The sequence below is a fragment of the Leopardus geoffroyi genome, chromosome E3 (genome assembly GCF_018350155.1).
Source record: "Leopardus geoffroyi isolate Oge1 chromosome E3, O.geoffroyi_Oge1_pat1.0, whole genome shotgun sequence".
Classification (NCBI taxonomy): domain Eukaryota; kingdom Metazoa; phylum Chordata; class Mammalia; order Carnivora; family Felidae; genus Leopardus; species Leopardus geoffroyi.
The window spans coordinates 28,796,003-28,813,050 of NC_059340.1; the positions used below are offsets into that span (position 1 = coordinate 28,796,003).

The 17,048-nt window shown below is 47.7% G+C and overlaps 1 protein-coding gene across 2 annotated transcripts in view; it reads right to left on the bottom strand.

Annotated features, from left to right (window-relative positions):
• Window positions 1–6,398: 6,398 nt before the first annotated feature.
• Window positions 6,399–17,048, bottom strand: part of LOC123588884 (nodal modulator 1) — a 56,754-nt gene continuing 46,104 nt past the window's right edge. Inside the window, exons 28-31 of one of the 2 annotated variants that reach the window (XM_045460237.1) lie at window positions 16,441–16,542; window positions 14,377–14,496; window positions 9,994–10,086; window positions 6,399–7,030 (exon numbers count right to left, since the gene is read on the bottom strand). In XM_045460237.1, the coding sequence (XP_045316193.1) occupies window positions 6,899–7,030; window positions 9,994–10,086; window positions 14,377–14,496; window positions 16,441–16,542 (447 nt within the window). In that variant the 3' untranslated portion in view covers window positions 6,399–6,898. The remainder of the gene's footprint in view (window positions 7,031–9,993; window positions 10,087–14,376; window positions 14,497–16,440; window positions 16,543–17,048) is intronic. The other variant, XM_045460238.1, reaches the window with a different exon arrangement.

Genomic DNA, 17,048 nt, shown 5'->3' on the forward strand with positions numbered 1-17,048 from the left:
CAAGAAGTCAACACTTGAAGAGTGGGGATTATACTTCATTTCCTGGAGGGCGGGGGTTGGAATTCTGCTATATGGGAGATTTGTCTCTTCCCCACCATTTGTTGATTTATTCAATCATTTATTTATATATATAGAATCATGGGTACTTATTTTACACTTTGGATTATAATCCCGTGCAGCTTTGACCCCTGGTAGCTCTTTCAGTTGCCTGTTGTGTCCCTGGGAGATACCCCCATCAATTTGTTTAGCACTTCCTTTTGTGCTAACGGAAAGCACGAAAAGTCAGAAAGCACTTACTTTCTGACCCTACAAGAGGCTCCTGGTTCATCCTATTTATTTCCTACCCTGTCCTAGAATTAGAAATTAGACATTTCCCAAGGAGTCCCCATTCCTTTTATCAGAAAGTGGTATTTCTCAGAGAATGAAGATCCGGGCACTAGGTGTTGGTTACCACTGGGGTGTTGTTCCTTCTAGCCCCCCTCAGCTGAAAAGGCAAGCAACTAACCTGTGTATATGCACACGTGTATAATTATTTCTATATGTGACCACCTATATATATTAAGGTAAATGTGAGTTCACACTGTGTCTCCAACTTTGAGGCACTCCCACATGGATCATTCTAGCTCTCTCTTTGTAGTGGATCAGTCACCTTCTACTCCAACAGTGAGAAACCTAGCTCCCACCATGTACCATCCATCTACTTGTTTAACTTCAGTATACGTGTATGGTGGGTTGGCTCTTCAACCATTCTGGCCCATGAAAATGGTAGTCTCATATGGTTCATCCTAAGCAGAAGACAAGTATGGATTGGTGACACGGTCTCCACATGAGTCATTTGCATTGGTCATGACCAATATTATCACTAATGAGCATTCATTAATTCATCAGTGAGTGGGTGGATTTCTCCCACCTCACTGGCCACGCCTCTTAGTTTCTTGGTCAGGTCCTTCCTCCTGCCAGTCTCTGAAGGTTAAACTCTCCCAGGGCATGGCCTCGTTGCTGTTCCTCGAACTCATGAGGCTCATTTCCTCCTCGGAGCCTTGGCAGTTTCTGACCCTTCCACCTGGGCAGCTCTTCGTGCAGATCTTGGCATAACTGGCCCCTTCTCTTCTTCAGGACTCAGCTTAAATGTCACCTCAACAGAGTGGCCCTCCCTGACAGTCACCTTCCACCATACCACCTATTCTCCTCTTTTTAATAACACTTACCGTTATCCAAGAAATTCTCATTTACTTGTACGCTGTCCCTCCCCTCTGTCAGCCCTACCCGCCAGGAGAGTTGAGGCCTGGTTGCTCTTTCTCACCACTATATCCCCCGGACACAGAGCGGTGCCAGGCACAGGCTAGATGCTCAGTTCATACATGCTGAACAAATTAATGACTCCCCCTGAAGATCAGACTTTACAAAGCACCCACTAGACTAGAGGTCAGCAAACCTTTCCTAGAAAGAGCCATATATAAAGTTTATAGGCTTTGTAGGCCATAAAGTCTTTGCCACAGCTACTTACCTCTGCCACTGTGGGGCAAAAAAAAAAAAAAAAAAAAAAAAAAAAAAAAAGCCATGGGTAATCTGTAAATGAACAGGGATGGCTGTGTTCTCATTACACTTTATTTCCAAACACAGATGACAGACCAGATTTGGCCCAAGGGCCATGGTTTGCTGACCCCTGTCCCTCAACCAATACAAATCTTAGACCTCATCTTCTTATGTGAACAGTTCTTTGCTGCTGTAACTGAGTATCAGTCATCACTGAGGTAAGGCATTCTTGCAGGTGTACAAAGAAGCATTTTTAGGGGCACCTGGGTGGCTCAGTCGGTTGAGCATCTGACTTCGGCTCAGGTCATGACCTCACAGTTCATGAGTTCAAGCCCTGCATCGGGCTCTGTGCTGACAGCTCAGAGCCTGGAGCCTCTTCAGATTCTGTGTCTCCCTCTCTGCCCCTCCCCAGCTCGTGTTGTCTCTCTCTCTGAAAAATAAACATTAAAAACATATATTCATGATACAACCATGATCCCACCACTGTATCATGAAGCATAAACACCTTCTCCCACTGAGAAGGGTGGGGAGGAAAGGGCACATCCTACCTTTCCCTGTTCCACCAAGTTCCAGGGCTGGAAAGGTGACTCCTGGCCCTAGCAAACAGTAGGCTCACAGACGGATTAGTTTCTTCCTTCTCTAGACATGTCATAAGGTCCATAAGGTCTTGGTCACATTGCTAATGAAAAGATAAAGCCCAAAATGGCAGGTGACTTCAACCAGGCCTTGTCATCAAGTTTTAAAGAAAGTGGAACTGACAGCTTGCCACCACCTGCTTCTTTAGGAAAAGGAGAATCCCTCATCATGGCAGCTACCAATGGTGTGATGTAGGTGTGGCTCGGTCTGGTCAGGCCCCAGCCATTCTGCACTTTGCCCCTTTCCCAGGACTGACACGCGTTGCCTCAAGATGAAGTTCTTTTTCCGTCAGGCCTACAAATCGGGATGTTAAGGCCTAACACTGCCAGGTGACTGTCTTCCATAGGAGCACAACAGACTGACAGAAGTCAAAGACCAGTTTCCCACACTCCACTCGGGGAGAGCAGTGACTGAGCAAGCACACCTGGGCCTGCTTTAAACGTCTGTCGGTTTGTATAAAGTGGTCTCTCAGAGCCACTCATGGAGAGCTGCCCATAGCGCCTTGGTGGAGGAAACAAGGTCAACACGTAACAGGAAGCAGAGTCAGGAGACTAAGACAGACCCTGGATCCAGCCGTACATAAAGCCTGGATCTCTAAATTACATGATCAGAGTGAAATGGACCATTTTGCTTAAGCTAGTTGGAGCTGGGTTTCTATTACGTGACACCAAAAAAGCGTGGACCAGTACACAAGCACTGCATAACACATTACCCCAAAACTTAGAGGCCAAATACATGATTATGTACGGTCTGCACAGACTCTGTGGGGCAGGATTTGGGAAGAGCTCGGCTGGGCAGTATTCAATCTGGGGCCTCTGAAGGGGCAGCAGTCAGATGTCGGCTGGGGCTGCATCATCCAAAGGCTTGTCTAGGGCTGGAGGGTCACATTCAAGGTGCCTCACGCACGTGTCTGTGAGACTGGATGGGCTGCTGGCCACAGGGCTGAGCTCCTCGCCACAGGGCTGCAGGAGCACCCTCAAGTAGGGCAGGCAAACTAGGGGCACCCTGAGCCAAAGAAGGAGGCACAATACCTTTCCTGGCCTAGCCTGAGAAGTCACACATCACCCCTCACTCCTCCCCTACTCCATTGGCCACGCCACACCAGCCCCAATTCAGGGTGACAGGGGACCACATAGGACAACGTGGATCACTAGGGCCCCTCTTGAGGCTGGTACCTATCCCAAGCGCCAACCACAGGCCAGAGGCTGGAAATGCAGGTGATTAAGATGTTCTTAACTCCTAATGAACACTCAGGCTGAAAAGAATGTAACCACTTTGTCCCCCCTAATCCTGACCAACTCTCCCCTTCAGGATGCTCCAAATTTTAAGGAAAAGGAAATCCTGCCTATTAAGGAATTGGAATTGGGTGCCTGGGTAGTTCAGTTGGTTAAGCATCTAACTCTTGATTTCAGCTCAGGTCACGATCTCAGTTTGTGAGTTCAAGCCCCGCATTGGGCTGTTCGCAGACAGCGTGGAGCCTGCTTGGGACCCTCTCTCTCCCTCTCTCTCTGCTCCCCCTCCGTTCATTCTCTCTCCTTCTCTCAAAATAAACATTTAAAAAGTTTAATTAAAAAAAAAAAAAAGGAATTGGATTTAAGTGTCCAGGCACAGAGTTCTCTGGTCCCAGAAACAACACTCAGGAAACCATGAAAATGTTCTCTGTCCTCCACGTCCCTTCATGACCCAACCCTCCATTGCACAGTGTTGCATGTGGCCGGATCTTTACGAACTTTATCACAGCTACATCTGCATCTCCTGCCCGCAGCATTCATTCTCTAATCCCCTGAACTAGCCCCCTGGCCAACCTGGCATATAATTGCACGGTCTCCTTTTGTGTAGCGGGGGCAAGAACTCTTGGACTTGGGTTCAAATCCCAGCTCTGCCTGTTAGCAGCTGTGAGATCCTTAAGTCTCGGTGTCATCTTCTGTCAAATGGGACTGAAACGTGTGCTTCATGAGGCCATACGGATCCAGGGCATCGTGAACGCAAGGGCACAGCATGGTGCCTGGCACACGGTGACCACCAAAGGAGGGCTGGTCTTTCCTGCTGGTGCTCTCACTGCAGGACGGCAATCATTCTCCTCCGGGGAGACTGTGACGAGTTAGGCTCCGGGCTGTCTCTTCCCTCTGCCCTTCTCTTGTGGCCACCAGTCCCTCCTTTTCTGGGTGCACCTGCAGCCCTTCCCATCCCCCCTCGTCCACCAATCCTTGCTGATCGGTTGATAAAATTCAAAACAAGACAAGCCAGAAGACTCAAGTGAAAAGTGAAGCCAGTACCTTAGAATCACAGGTCTTTGGGGTGTCCTCAGTGAAAATTTCATGGCCACTTAAATAAGCAAAAATGTGCAAACAATGGAGGTAAGAGCCCACTATTTTAGACATTTAAAATTTTTCTCAGCGTTAAGAAAAAAACAAAGAAAACTTCTCATGTAACTTCGGCCCCATTCAAAATCCTCAAACATAATTAACCCGTCCACCTCCCAGGGGGAATCAGAGGCATTCTGTCCTGAGTTTGCCAGAAAATGAGAAAATTAGAGACAACGGAATAAGCCCAACTTTCAAATGGACTGAGAAATGCACGCGCTTCTCCCCCCGCCTCACCCCCCACCCGCCCACAGGGGCAGAGCCCTTCAGAAGTGCCCTGGGCACCCCAGGTGACCCGTGGCCAGAGGCAGGGGAAGACCGCCACTTAACGGCAGTGGCTGGAACTGGAAGGAATGTATAGGCATCCAGGAGGATCTTTCACAAGCTCTTAACCTTTACACCATGTCAATAAAAAGCCCCATTAACATTTAAAAGGGACGTTTCTGGGTGTCCACTTGGAATAAGAGTTAGCATACACTCCAAGAGTTGGGTTATGTATCTCATCTGTCCCAGATCTCCAAGAGTTTACTTCCTTTCATGGTTTAAAAAAAAAAAAAAAAAAAGCCAGCCCATGAAACGGCAAACAGCCAAGAGCCACCTGCTAGCAACACAGCGACTCTTGGGGGGGGCCACCAGGACCAGGGGAGGACCCTCGGGCTGACCTCCTGCATTGGCAAATCACACCCAACAAGACCTTCTGCCCTCTTTCTCCTCTCTCCATTCTGGATCTTCAACCACACTTAACATCACCTCCGGGAAGCCCCCCTCAAACCCTCAGGGAGGGGATCAGACCTCTGCCTCTGTGCCCCCACGGCCACTTGCGCTTCCTAAACCAGGAGGCCCTGGGCTTGCCACACTGCCCTTGACCACTCACCGGCTGGCCTTGCACTCAGCGATGGGAGCATTCCGTGAAGGAAGGCACCGGGCACTCACCTATCCACGCGTGCGCACGCGCAATGGCTCACTCCTCACAGAATACTCGCAACATGGCAGGTGCTGGGGATGTGAGGAACGAAGCAGATGTGGCCCATCCTCAGTGTTGCCCCCTCAGCGCCCATCTTCATATCCCCAGTGCCTGTCAAGTGCGGTTCTCAGTAAATGCTGGCCGGATGGATGTGTCCCTCCCTCAGTGGAACTTCATCACATCGACCACTTCCGAGAAGAAATGAATGAATGCTGTAAAATGCTGGGGATTGCTGCAGACCCCGGATGCAAATGAGCAGCCTTCAAGCCTCACCCATCCCACATAGGCATTCTGATTGGTTGGTGTGGCTTCTTTATTTTCTTTAAACACTAATTTTTTTTTTTTAAGTTTTATTTATTTGAGAACGAGCCAGCGCCTGCATGAGCAACGGCAGGGCAGAGACAGAGACAGAGAGAGACAGAGAGAGGGAATCCCAAGCAGGCTCCACACTGTCAGCGCAGAGCCCGACATGGGGCTCAATCTGAGAACCATGAGATCGTGACCTGAGCAGAAACTAACAGTGGGACCCTCGACCGACTGAGCCGCCCAGGCGCCCCTGTGTGGTTTCTTAATAAATGGGATCTGTCACTCACTTTTAAAACTTCGGTTTCACCCGTAACTTGACCATCTGGCTTCTCTACATCCATGAAGGTGCACTCCTGCAGAGCACAGGAGAGCAGGAGCCGAGAAACTCTGGCTCCTTCAGAGGGGGTGGGCACTCTTGATCTTGCCGCCCCTCCTCCATCCCCTGTTGTCCTAGCGCTGAGGCCAAACCTCACCCTGGCTGAGGACTCTCTTGCCCCGGCTCCTCACTCAGGGCCGACGTGCCCCTCGAGGCATCTCGGCTTATGACCCCAGCTTTATGCCCAAGTCACCGAAGAGACACATCTGAGATGAGCTACAACACGAACGAATGGGCAATTTTATTGATCATTACCTCCTACCCAACCTCCTAGTAGTAGATACAGGCTGTGCGGTTTCCAGCAGGGATCTCAGGTGCAGGGGAAGTCAAGGGACAAGGCGAATTCTGGCAGGCTCCTCGCTGGCGGACCAAAAACCCACGTTTACTGCAATTCTCACAAACGAGCGCTGAAGATGAAGAATCACATTCTCACACCACCAGCACAGCTTAAATACTTCTTCGACAAAAATACTAATAATAAATTATCTTCAACTCAGAAAATAAAGTGTGCTCAGCAGAGTGACAGGAGGGTCCATTCATTGCATTGCACCAAGGGCTGGGCGAGGGAGGGCAGGCCCGGGCAGCTGCACCGGCGGGAGCATGGGGCCGACAGCACTGCTGAACTTGGTCGAATGCATGCTTGATGCCAACGGCGGGTGGTGGCAGCCCCTAGGCCGCGGCCTGTCCCGCATGAGATTCACCTGCCCCTCCTCCTCCTCACGTCCGCCTTGTCTTCTGTTTCTTGGCTTGTCTCTTTGCATCTTCTGGGCCGCTATTGTCAGAGGCTGTCTGGCCAAGAGCTCGCACACCCTGTAGTCGACTTGTCAACTGCAACAGCAAGGGAATGAGCTAGAACGAGAGAGAGAGAGAGTGAGAGAGAGGGATGCCAGGAGAATACTCTTGCCCAGAGGGACAAGGGAGCCTCACGTGTCAACACACCTCCTTCTTCGGGCAGCTCACCACCCACTGTGGGCTAACGGGTGACTCTTGGTTCAAGACGAGGCAGAGAGAGGCCTTTGCACTGGAGAGGGTTGGCAGACACACGGGGACAAAGGATTAGGGGAGATGTTACAAGAGGTTTATGGCCTTCAAAGGAGGCCTGAGATTTGACAAAGTACAGTATCTATTCTTGATAAAAGCCCTCAACAAAGTAGGAACACAGGGAACATACCCCTATATCATCAAGGCCAGATATGAACGACCCACAACTAATATCCTCCTCAATGGGGAAAACCTGAGAGCTTTTCCCTGTAAGGCCAGAAACACGACAGTGATGTTCGCTCTCACCATTGCTATTTCACACAGTACTGGAAGTCCTAGCTTCAGCCATCAGACAAAAAAAGAAATAAAAGGCATCCAAATCGGCAAGAAGTCAAACTTTCACTATTCGCAGACTACACAATCCTTTACGTGGAAAGCCCAAAAGATGCCACCAAAAAACTGCTAGCACTGATAACACGAATTCAGCAAAGTCGCAGGACACAAAATCAACATAGAGAAATCTGTCACGTTTCTCTACACCAATAATGAAGTGGCAGAAAGAGAAATCAAGGAATTGATCCCATTTGAAATTGCACCCAAAACCGTAAGATACCTAGGAATAAACCTAATCAAAGAGGTAAAAGATCTGTACGCTGAACACTATAGAAACCTTATGAAAGAAATTGAAGAAGACACAAAAGAAATGGGAAAACACTCCACGCTCCTGGACTGGAAGAACAAACATTGTTACAATGTCCATACTACCCAAAGCAATCTACACATTTAATGCAATCCCTACCAAAATACCACCAGGATTTTTCACAGAGCTAGAAGAAACAATCTTAAAATTTGTATGGGACCACAAGAGACCCTGATTAGCCAAAGCGATCTTGAAAAAGAAAAGCAAAGCTGGAGGCATCACAATCCCAGACTTGAAGTTATTATTATAAAGCTGTAGTGATCATGACAGTATGGCACTGGCACAAACACAGCCACAGAGATCGATGGAACAGAACAGAAAACCCAGACACGGACCTACAACTGTGTGGCCAACTAATCTCCAACGAAGCAGGAAAGAATATCCAATGGGAAAAAGTCTCTTCAGCAAGTGGTATTGGGAAAACTGGACAGCAACAGGCAAAAGAATGAAACTGGACCATTTTCTAAAGTTTTTTTTTTAATGTTTGTTTATTTTTGAGAGAGAGAGCGAGACAGAGTGCAAGTAGGGAGAGGCAGAGAGAGGGAGACACAGAATCCGATAGCAGGCTCCAGGCTCTGAGCTGTCAGCACAGACTTGAACGCAAGGCCTGAACTCACGAACTGTGAGATCATGACCTGAGCTGAAGCCAGATGCTCAACCGACTGAGCCGCCCAGGCACCTGAACCTGGACCACTTTCTTACACCATATACAAAAATAAGTTCAAAATGGATGAAAGATGTAAATAGGAGACAGGAAATCATCAAAATCCTAGAGATGAACACAGGAGTAACCTCTTTGACATCAGCTGTACCAACTAGACATGTCTCCTGAGTCAAGGGAAACAAAAAGCAAAAATGAACTACTAGGGTTTCATCAAGATAAAAACCTTCTGAACAGTAAAGGAAACAATAAAACTAAAGAGCAACCTTTGGAATGGAAAATATATTTGCAAATGACATTATCTGATAAACGGTTAATGTCCAAAATCTAGAAAGAACTTATCAAACTCAATACCCAAAAAATAATTGATCCAGTTAAGAAATGGACAGAAGACACGAATAGACATTTTTTCACAAGGAAGACATCCAGATGGCTACAGACACACGAAAAGATGCTCAACATCCCTCATCATCAGGAAAATACAAATCAAAACCATGTTGAGATACCACCTCGCACCTGTCAGAATGGCTACAATTAACAACTCAGGAAACAATAGATGTTGGCGAGGATGCGGAGAAAGAGGAATCCTTTTGCGTTGTTGGTGGGAACACAAGCGGGTGCAGCCACTCTGGAAAACAGTATGGAGGTTCCTCAAAACATTAAAAATAGAACTCCTGTACGACCCAGCAACTGCACTACTAGGTATTTATCCAAAGGACACAAAAATATTGATTCAATACTGATTCAAACATGTACCCCAATATTTATAGCAGCACTATCAACAATAGCCAAATTATGGAAAGAGCCCAAATGTCCATCAACTGATGCATGGATAAAGAAAATGTGATACACACACACACACACACACACACACACACACACACACACACACACACACACTGTGGAATATTACCCGGCCATCACGAAGAATGTGATCTTGTCATTTGCAACAACATGGATGGAACTAGAGTATATTGTGCTAAGCGACAGAAGTCAGTCAAAGACAAGTATCGTATGATTTCACACATATGTGGAACTTAAGAAACAAAACATATGAACATATGGGAAAGAAAAAAGAGAGAGAGGGAGGAAAAACCATAAGAGACTGTTAGAGGTGATGGGGTAATGGGTTAAATGGATGACGGGAATTAAGGAGGGCACTTGTGATGAGCACTGGGTGTTGTACGTAAGCTCTGAATCGTTAAATTCCACACCTGAAACTAATATTACACTACATGTTAACTAACTAGAGTTTAAGTGAAAACACAGACATTAAAAAATAATAATAAATTAAAAAGTTAAAGAAAAAAAGCAAAGGAAAGAAAAGAGGACTGGGGACTGGATTTGAGGCCTTCGCACTCGCTTCCAACCCTGTATCTTCTGGAACACTGGACACCTCGCCGTGTGCGGGAAGGTGTGTAACACTGGATGGAACCCTGCACTTTCTCGCAGGGCCTCTGCATTTCCTACCTTATCGTGGTTGTAGCCGGCCAACAGGACAAGCAGGGTCAGAGGCAGGGCGATGTAGGACCCCTGTGCGATGTCTTGCTCAGGCAGTTTCCTCTGTGGACACCAAGACCACCATTACTGCTTTAAAGGCTCTCCGCTTCCCGGCCACCCACCATCCCACAGCCTTGGCCCGCCCAGCTGGGACCCCGGGCATCCACATGACCCATCTCTTGCTCTCCACGGCCAGGAAGTGCAGCGACTTGGGTATACTTTCAGGTGAATCCCCTGCTCCCCAAACTCCCCTGCTTGCTCTTTGACACTCTGGGCCAGACAGATGCCAATCACAAGGTAGGTCTCACCCTCTGAGCCTCCACGAGACTGAGGAAACCGAGCTGTGGGGAGCAGGCCATCCCTGTGGCTGAGACGTAAAGGGCCCCCTGGGCACTGAGTCCCGGCTACACACAGGGGCTCTTCCCTACAAGGGGGTACGGAGAACCCGCCGTGCTAGGCTCAGGCGCTCAGTGACAGATGCACTGGTCGCAGAGAGTATCTCTAGTGATGGGAGGAGGCAGGCTGCCACTTGTCTCCTAGCGGCCATTTGCCCTTTCTTCCAACTTTCATCCGGGCCGATCAGAATATACACACTTCCCAGCCTCCCCTGCAGCTAAGATAGCCATGGAATTAAATTCTGGCCAAGACCACATGGATAGAAGTGTTCGGTAACACATCCAGGCTGTTCGCTGAAAAAGCGGTGCTGTGCCCTCCCCTCCTGCCGGCCAGGAGTGCCATCTGTCAAAAAGGTGATGTGCTAAGGGACGGCAGAGCCCCAAGAGAGGGGAGGCTGGGCCCCTGAAACCTTGGGGCTGCCGTACCATTCCTGTACTGCTCCATCCTGGATGCTGACATAAGACCGAAACTTCCATCTGACTAAAAGCCCCTGAAATTTTGGGTCTCTATACTAGCCAATGAGCCTGTACCTTAGCTCAATCTATCCGCGCAAAAGAAACAAATAACGGAAACTTTCAGATAATGACAGAACAAGTTAAGGAGCCAGAGCACTGGTTCTCAAAGTAATGTCTAGGGAACTTCCTTTCAGATTTCCAAGGTCAAAACTATTTTCATAACAACACTAAGATATTATATGCCTTTTTTGCCTTCATTCTTTCACAAGTGAACAGTGGACTGTTCTGGAAGTTACATGTGATGATGTCATCACTCTGCGAGATAACAGAATATGATAAATAAAAATACATTACACCCATGTAAACTAAGTCTCTTTTGGATTCTCAACAACTTTTAACAGGGTAATAGGGTCCTGAGACTGAAACATCTGAGGAGCATCCAGGCTGGAGAACGACTGCGAGGTGATTTTGCCCCGAGATGGTTGAGGCAGAATGGGACGGTCGTTCAAAAATGAAAGAATCATTGGGATGCGCACTGGGTTTTCTATGGAAACCAACGTGACAATAAATTTCATATAAAAAAAAAAAAAATGAAAGAATCAGGGCAGGAACACATTTCTACCTCCAACGGCCCACTCCTGGATTATCCGATATGTCTTAGACCCCAATTTGCTCTCCGTGGAAGTAAATATTTAATGGCGAAACTGCAGAGTGATGAAGGCAATGAGCTTTGAGCTCAAGGCTCAGGTCTGGCCACATGACCTTGGGCAATCACGTGAAGCCTCGGGCCATCCGCTTTTAAGTGGTGCTGATACCAAAAGCACCTGCTGCAGGGGAATGTGAAATTCAGCAAAATCAGCTACCTCAAGTGCCAGCAGTGCACGAAACACCCAGTAAAAAAATCAATGATGTGGCTCTCGGTTTGCATGTTGAACAAAAGAACAGAGTGGAGCACATACCAAGGCCCTCGCGAACGTACAACATTGAGCCGCCCGTCCAGAAGGCTGTAATGCACTAGAAGCCACGTGATGTGAGACCCGCCACCTCCTCTGAGTTCCGGCTCTGCTGATCAACTGCAGGTAAGTTACTTACTCTCTCTGAGCGTCTGTAAAATGCAAGGGATGGCAACTTCCCGGAAAGGTGTGATGTGAGGACTAGCAGTGAGTACCCTGCAGGAGCAGGCAGGCACTCCCTTCCCTGGTCACTGGGGCCCTGGTCTCCCAGGTAACCTCTGGCAGGGGTGTGTTCTCAGAAGTGACAGGCACATTCTTGGCCACAGACGTGAGGCACGGTGGCTGCCCAGCTGCCACCCAGCATCATGTTCCCGCCACCAGCTGCCAAAGCGTCTCCCTGGATCCAGATGAGTCTCTGGGGCGGAAGGGATGTCCCAGACGGCTGCCATCAGTGCCCTTCACAGAGGCCCTCTGCCTCTCACTGGGGTGTCAACATGCCTCTACAGAGACAGAAGGTTCCCTACGTGCTCATGTCAGTGGCCCTTCCAATTGGTCCCAAACGTGGGAAATGAGGTAAGTGCTTCCTCATGGAGTCATCAGAAAAACTCTCCACTTCACATAAAATTTGTATTTGCCAAGTCACTGAGCACGAGCCCCTCATCAGAGATGCTCAGAAACCAGCAGAAGAGCTGTGTTCAAGTCCCACGTCTGCTGCGCACAAGCTGGGGACTTAGACCACTCAGAATCCTCTTGGGTCTCATCTGTAGATGACGGAAAAGAATCCCTACCTACCTCGCCTCTAGGATGCTGTTTGAAAAGCACAAAATGGTCACTTGCTTGCATGTAGGAAAGATAAATGTGGAACTATTCTTTCTACCCTACACCAGGAAAAACCCTAAATGGCTAGAGATGGCCATGTATAAAATGTAACCATACAGGTACTGAAGGAAAAATAAATTCCTTTAAAACTGGGAGGGGGGAGCTTTTCCAGACTAAGACTCAAAATTCAGGAGCAAGGAGAAAAAGAATGACACATTTTAACATATAAAATAAATGTTTGCATAATCAAAATGAAAAAAGATGATAAATTAGGAAAAAATATGGACAACGTATATTACAAAGGTTTAACATCCCTCTTACACAAAGGGCTTCTGAAACATAAAAAATACCAACAATCCAGACAGATAGGTCCAGAAGTCAACAGTTCCCAGAAAGGGACATACCTGGGTTCTGAACCCCGTGGAAGGATGAGAAATGCAGAGGACAGAGACATGGAGATACCACTTCTCATCCATTATACTGCAAAAAAATCTTTAATTTGACAACACACTCTGCGGGGGAACAGGGGTGCTCGCATACGTAGCTGGTGGGAATGCAAATAGTACAGCCCTACGGACAGGAAGTGGCACCATCCAGCAAAATTCCAGGAGCATCGACCCTGTGATCCAGCAACTCTACTTCTTGAAGACTATTTCAAAGACTGACAAACATCCAAAAACATGCACGCACAAGGCCAATCACTAAAGGGTCATTTGTAATGGCAGAAAACGAGGAATAACCCACACATTCATCAAGCAGGGGCTAACTGAACACACCACAGTAGAGCCACACAGAGGAGTATTACATAGCCATTAAAAAGGAACAAGAAGTCACTAAATCTATTGCTGTGCACACAGTTATCTTTATCAAGAAAAACTCTTCACGCCGATGAGGCCTACGACGATGGTCAACGCAGTAGCTACGGGGCCAGATGTTTGTTTTACTGTAGATCCCTGGGCTTCACTCTTACTACCTAAACCAAGTTCACACTCAGTAGGTCTGAGGCTGGGCCCTGGAGCCCATTTTTGTTGCTGCTGTGGGCATTTAATCCCCAGGTGATTCTACCGCATGCCAGCTTTGGGAAGCACTGGTCTAAAGAATTATCTCACGAATGTTAAAAATACCTGTGTGTGTTGTTCTGTTTTGTTTTTCAGTCTGTTCGACACAGGATCCATTGGGCTCTACACATTGCAAATGGCTCACAAAATGAGCAAGTTGCTTTTAACCTACAAGTATCCCACCCACCTGTGGGTTTTTTTTTTTCTTCCTCACTTGCAATCTGTCAAATCAATCAGTTTCCAGCTTATTGTCCTGCACTTTCCCATAACCTACATTTTGTTGACTACATCCTTGCAGCATCCTTTACATGTTCCTGTGTCCTCTCAACTTCCTGTAAACTGGCAGCTGGTTCTAGAAGTTTGGGTAGGGCAGGTGTCACGTGGCTCCAGATGGAGGACCACAACACCCCCAATCGCGACACAGTGATGAGCCTTGTTCCTAAAAATCACACCCGAGCCACTGACCTAAACAAATCCCCTGCCCTCGTTGACAACTTCCTCCTCAAAGGGAACCGAAGGCATCAGCACTCGAAAAAGGAGAAAAGCATCTAGGGAAATTCAGAGTGCGAAATCCAGAATGCAATCAGGCATCAAGGTGAGGGTCCCTCAAGCGGCCGTCCTCCCTCACCACCCCTAGAGGTTGTTTTCAGCCACCCACCGCCCTTTGCTTACCGTGGGATTGAAGACCAAGGTGATGTGCTTATGGTAGCCCACTGCAGTGAAAGACACCTGAGGCAAGACGTAGTCATACTGGGATCTGGGGAGCGTGGAGTCCAGCAGCACGACGTAATTCTGTACACAAGTAAGAAGAAGTTACTTTTTATAAAGGACTTTATGTTTTGAAAGAAATCCCCAAGTTTACACATCCAAACCAAGGTTGCTAACTTCAGAGGAGGAACCTCAGTGGGCTCTTCCCTCGTTGACAGCCGTGTATCCCGGCATCTCGGAGACTGTGTCTTCTGATAAAGCTTTCAGAGCTGGCGGCAATATTTTATAAGCATATTCAACCACGACATAATTGTGCTCCTTTGAGAATCTGACTTTATGAAACACAGAAAGTTATTATGAGCCAATCTGGATGAGGGACAGACATGATCGAACTGGGAAAGACTGCTTTCAATCCAAAATGAGGTAGACTTTTAAGGCATGATAATTAAGCGGCTCACCAGCTGGCAAGTTCTAAGAACACAGCATCTCGGGAACGGTGCGGGCGACGGTCAGAGCCCACTCCACCGTTGGGTGCGGAGCCCCAACGTGGTAGGCACCATGAGCACTGCCTTGGGCAAATACCGGCTGTGCTCTCAACCACGGACAAGGTCGGGTTTACTGCTCCCATCTCACAGCAGGCTGTGAGCCCAGGGGGAATCGGACCCCAAAGCCCATTACACTTCCACACTGACGTGATGCTTACAGTGACTGCTGGGGCGCCTGGTGGCTCAGCCGGCTGAATGTCCGACTCTTGGCTTCCGCTCAGGTCATGATCTCACGGTTTGTGAGTTCAAGCCCTGTGTCGGCTCTGTGCTGACAGTGCGGAGCCTGATTGGGATTGTCTATCTCCCTCCCTCTCTGCCCCTCCCCCACTCTGTCTCTCAAAATAAATAAATGAAACTTTAAAAAAAGCTCAATCTTTAAAAACAAATTAAAAAAACAGCATACAGTGGCTATTTCAAAGGGCATCTCAAGAAACGGGGAGCAACTCCAAGCTTCCATCGCAACTTATTTCATTATTTTACAGCTGTTTCATGACAAAAAAGGCCACAGTTCATCATCCCCACGGCAGGTGGTAAGAAGCCAGGAGAGGAAACGTCGTATGTAGGCTCACTACTGACAGGTGCACGCCGAGCCCACCAGAAAAGAACCGAATTCTGTGCCAAGTTTCCTCCCAGCACCTCAACTACAACAGCCTGCTCTGTCTGAACACAAGTGATAATAAACAGTCTAGAATCAGTAAACGATGTCCACCATTAAGGCCTGAGTTAAATAAACTACCATTATTTCCCACATTATGGACGGCTGTGCAACCATGAGAAACCATGTTATAAAAAATGTAATGATGGGGAAAAGATTTCTGATGTATTCTTCACTGAAAAGCACGGATTATAAAACAATGTACCAAACAGTCCTAGCCTTATTAAACTAAATACACATGTGTATGTATTAAACTAAATAGATGTGTGTGTATTTACACACACACACACACACACACACACACACTGAAAAAAGACCAAAGGAGGGGCGCCTGGGTGGCGCAGTCGGTTAAGCGTCCGACTTCAGCCAGGTCACGATCTCGCGGTCCGTGAGTTCGAGCCCCGCGTCGGGCTCTGGGCTGATGGCTCAGAGCCTGGAGCCTGTTTCCGATTCTGTGTCTCCCTCTCTCTCTGCCCCTCCCCCGTTCATGCTCTGTCTCTCTCTGTCCCCAAAAATAAATAAACGTTGAAAAAAAAAAAAATTAAAAAAAAAAAAAAAAAAGAAAGAAAAAAGACCAAAGGATACCTGTCAGCACACTGACCAGGATTATTTCTAGATGATGGGACTGTATCTGATTTTGTTTTCCCCCCAAAACAACTCCTGCCGTGAATGTGTATTATTTTTGTAAACAGGAAAACAGCAAATTAAGCAGAAGTAAATGCTACAGAGCCCACCCCCCTCTGATTCAGAGAGCACATCCACTGTCTCCGCGAAGGGAGATTTGGAGGGAGACGCAAGGACTGTTTGGGAGCCACGGGCATTAGTTACCTGGCCATCCCGGAGCAGGGGTGGGAAGTGGAAGAAGAGAGACTGGCCCAGGGAGACCGTGTGCATTGGGCTGTCGAGATTTTCACTTTTGTAAAGCTTTACCTGGAGAGGAGAAACAAAGCAGGACGTGCTTTCGAAATTAAAACACAATCAACATTTCATTTCCAACATTGCGTTTCATCCTCAGGACAGCTCATCTGTTGCAGGGGAAAAGGATCTTTGGAAACACGGATATTTGAAAGAGAAACCAGACACCCCCAACAGGAATACATAATGTGTTCCGCAATCACCTGAGCCTCCAGTTCCCTGACTTGCATAGAAATGGAAGATTTTAAAATTGATTCCAGCGACTTTACGTTAATGTACAAAATGGTAACAGTTAGTATGAGGGCCATGTTAAAAGGAATAGCCTCTGATATAGCTATAATATGCTGGGCAAGTGACAGGCACTTTACACACATTGTCACCAATCCTGGCTCTGAACAGGCATCATTATTACCTCTAGGGAGGCCCAGAGCCTGCATCACCTAAAGGCGCACAACTTATTCGTGGTGGTGCCTGGGATTCAGCCCATGTCACTGAGGGTCTGGCCCACGTGGCACTGCCTC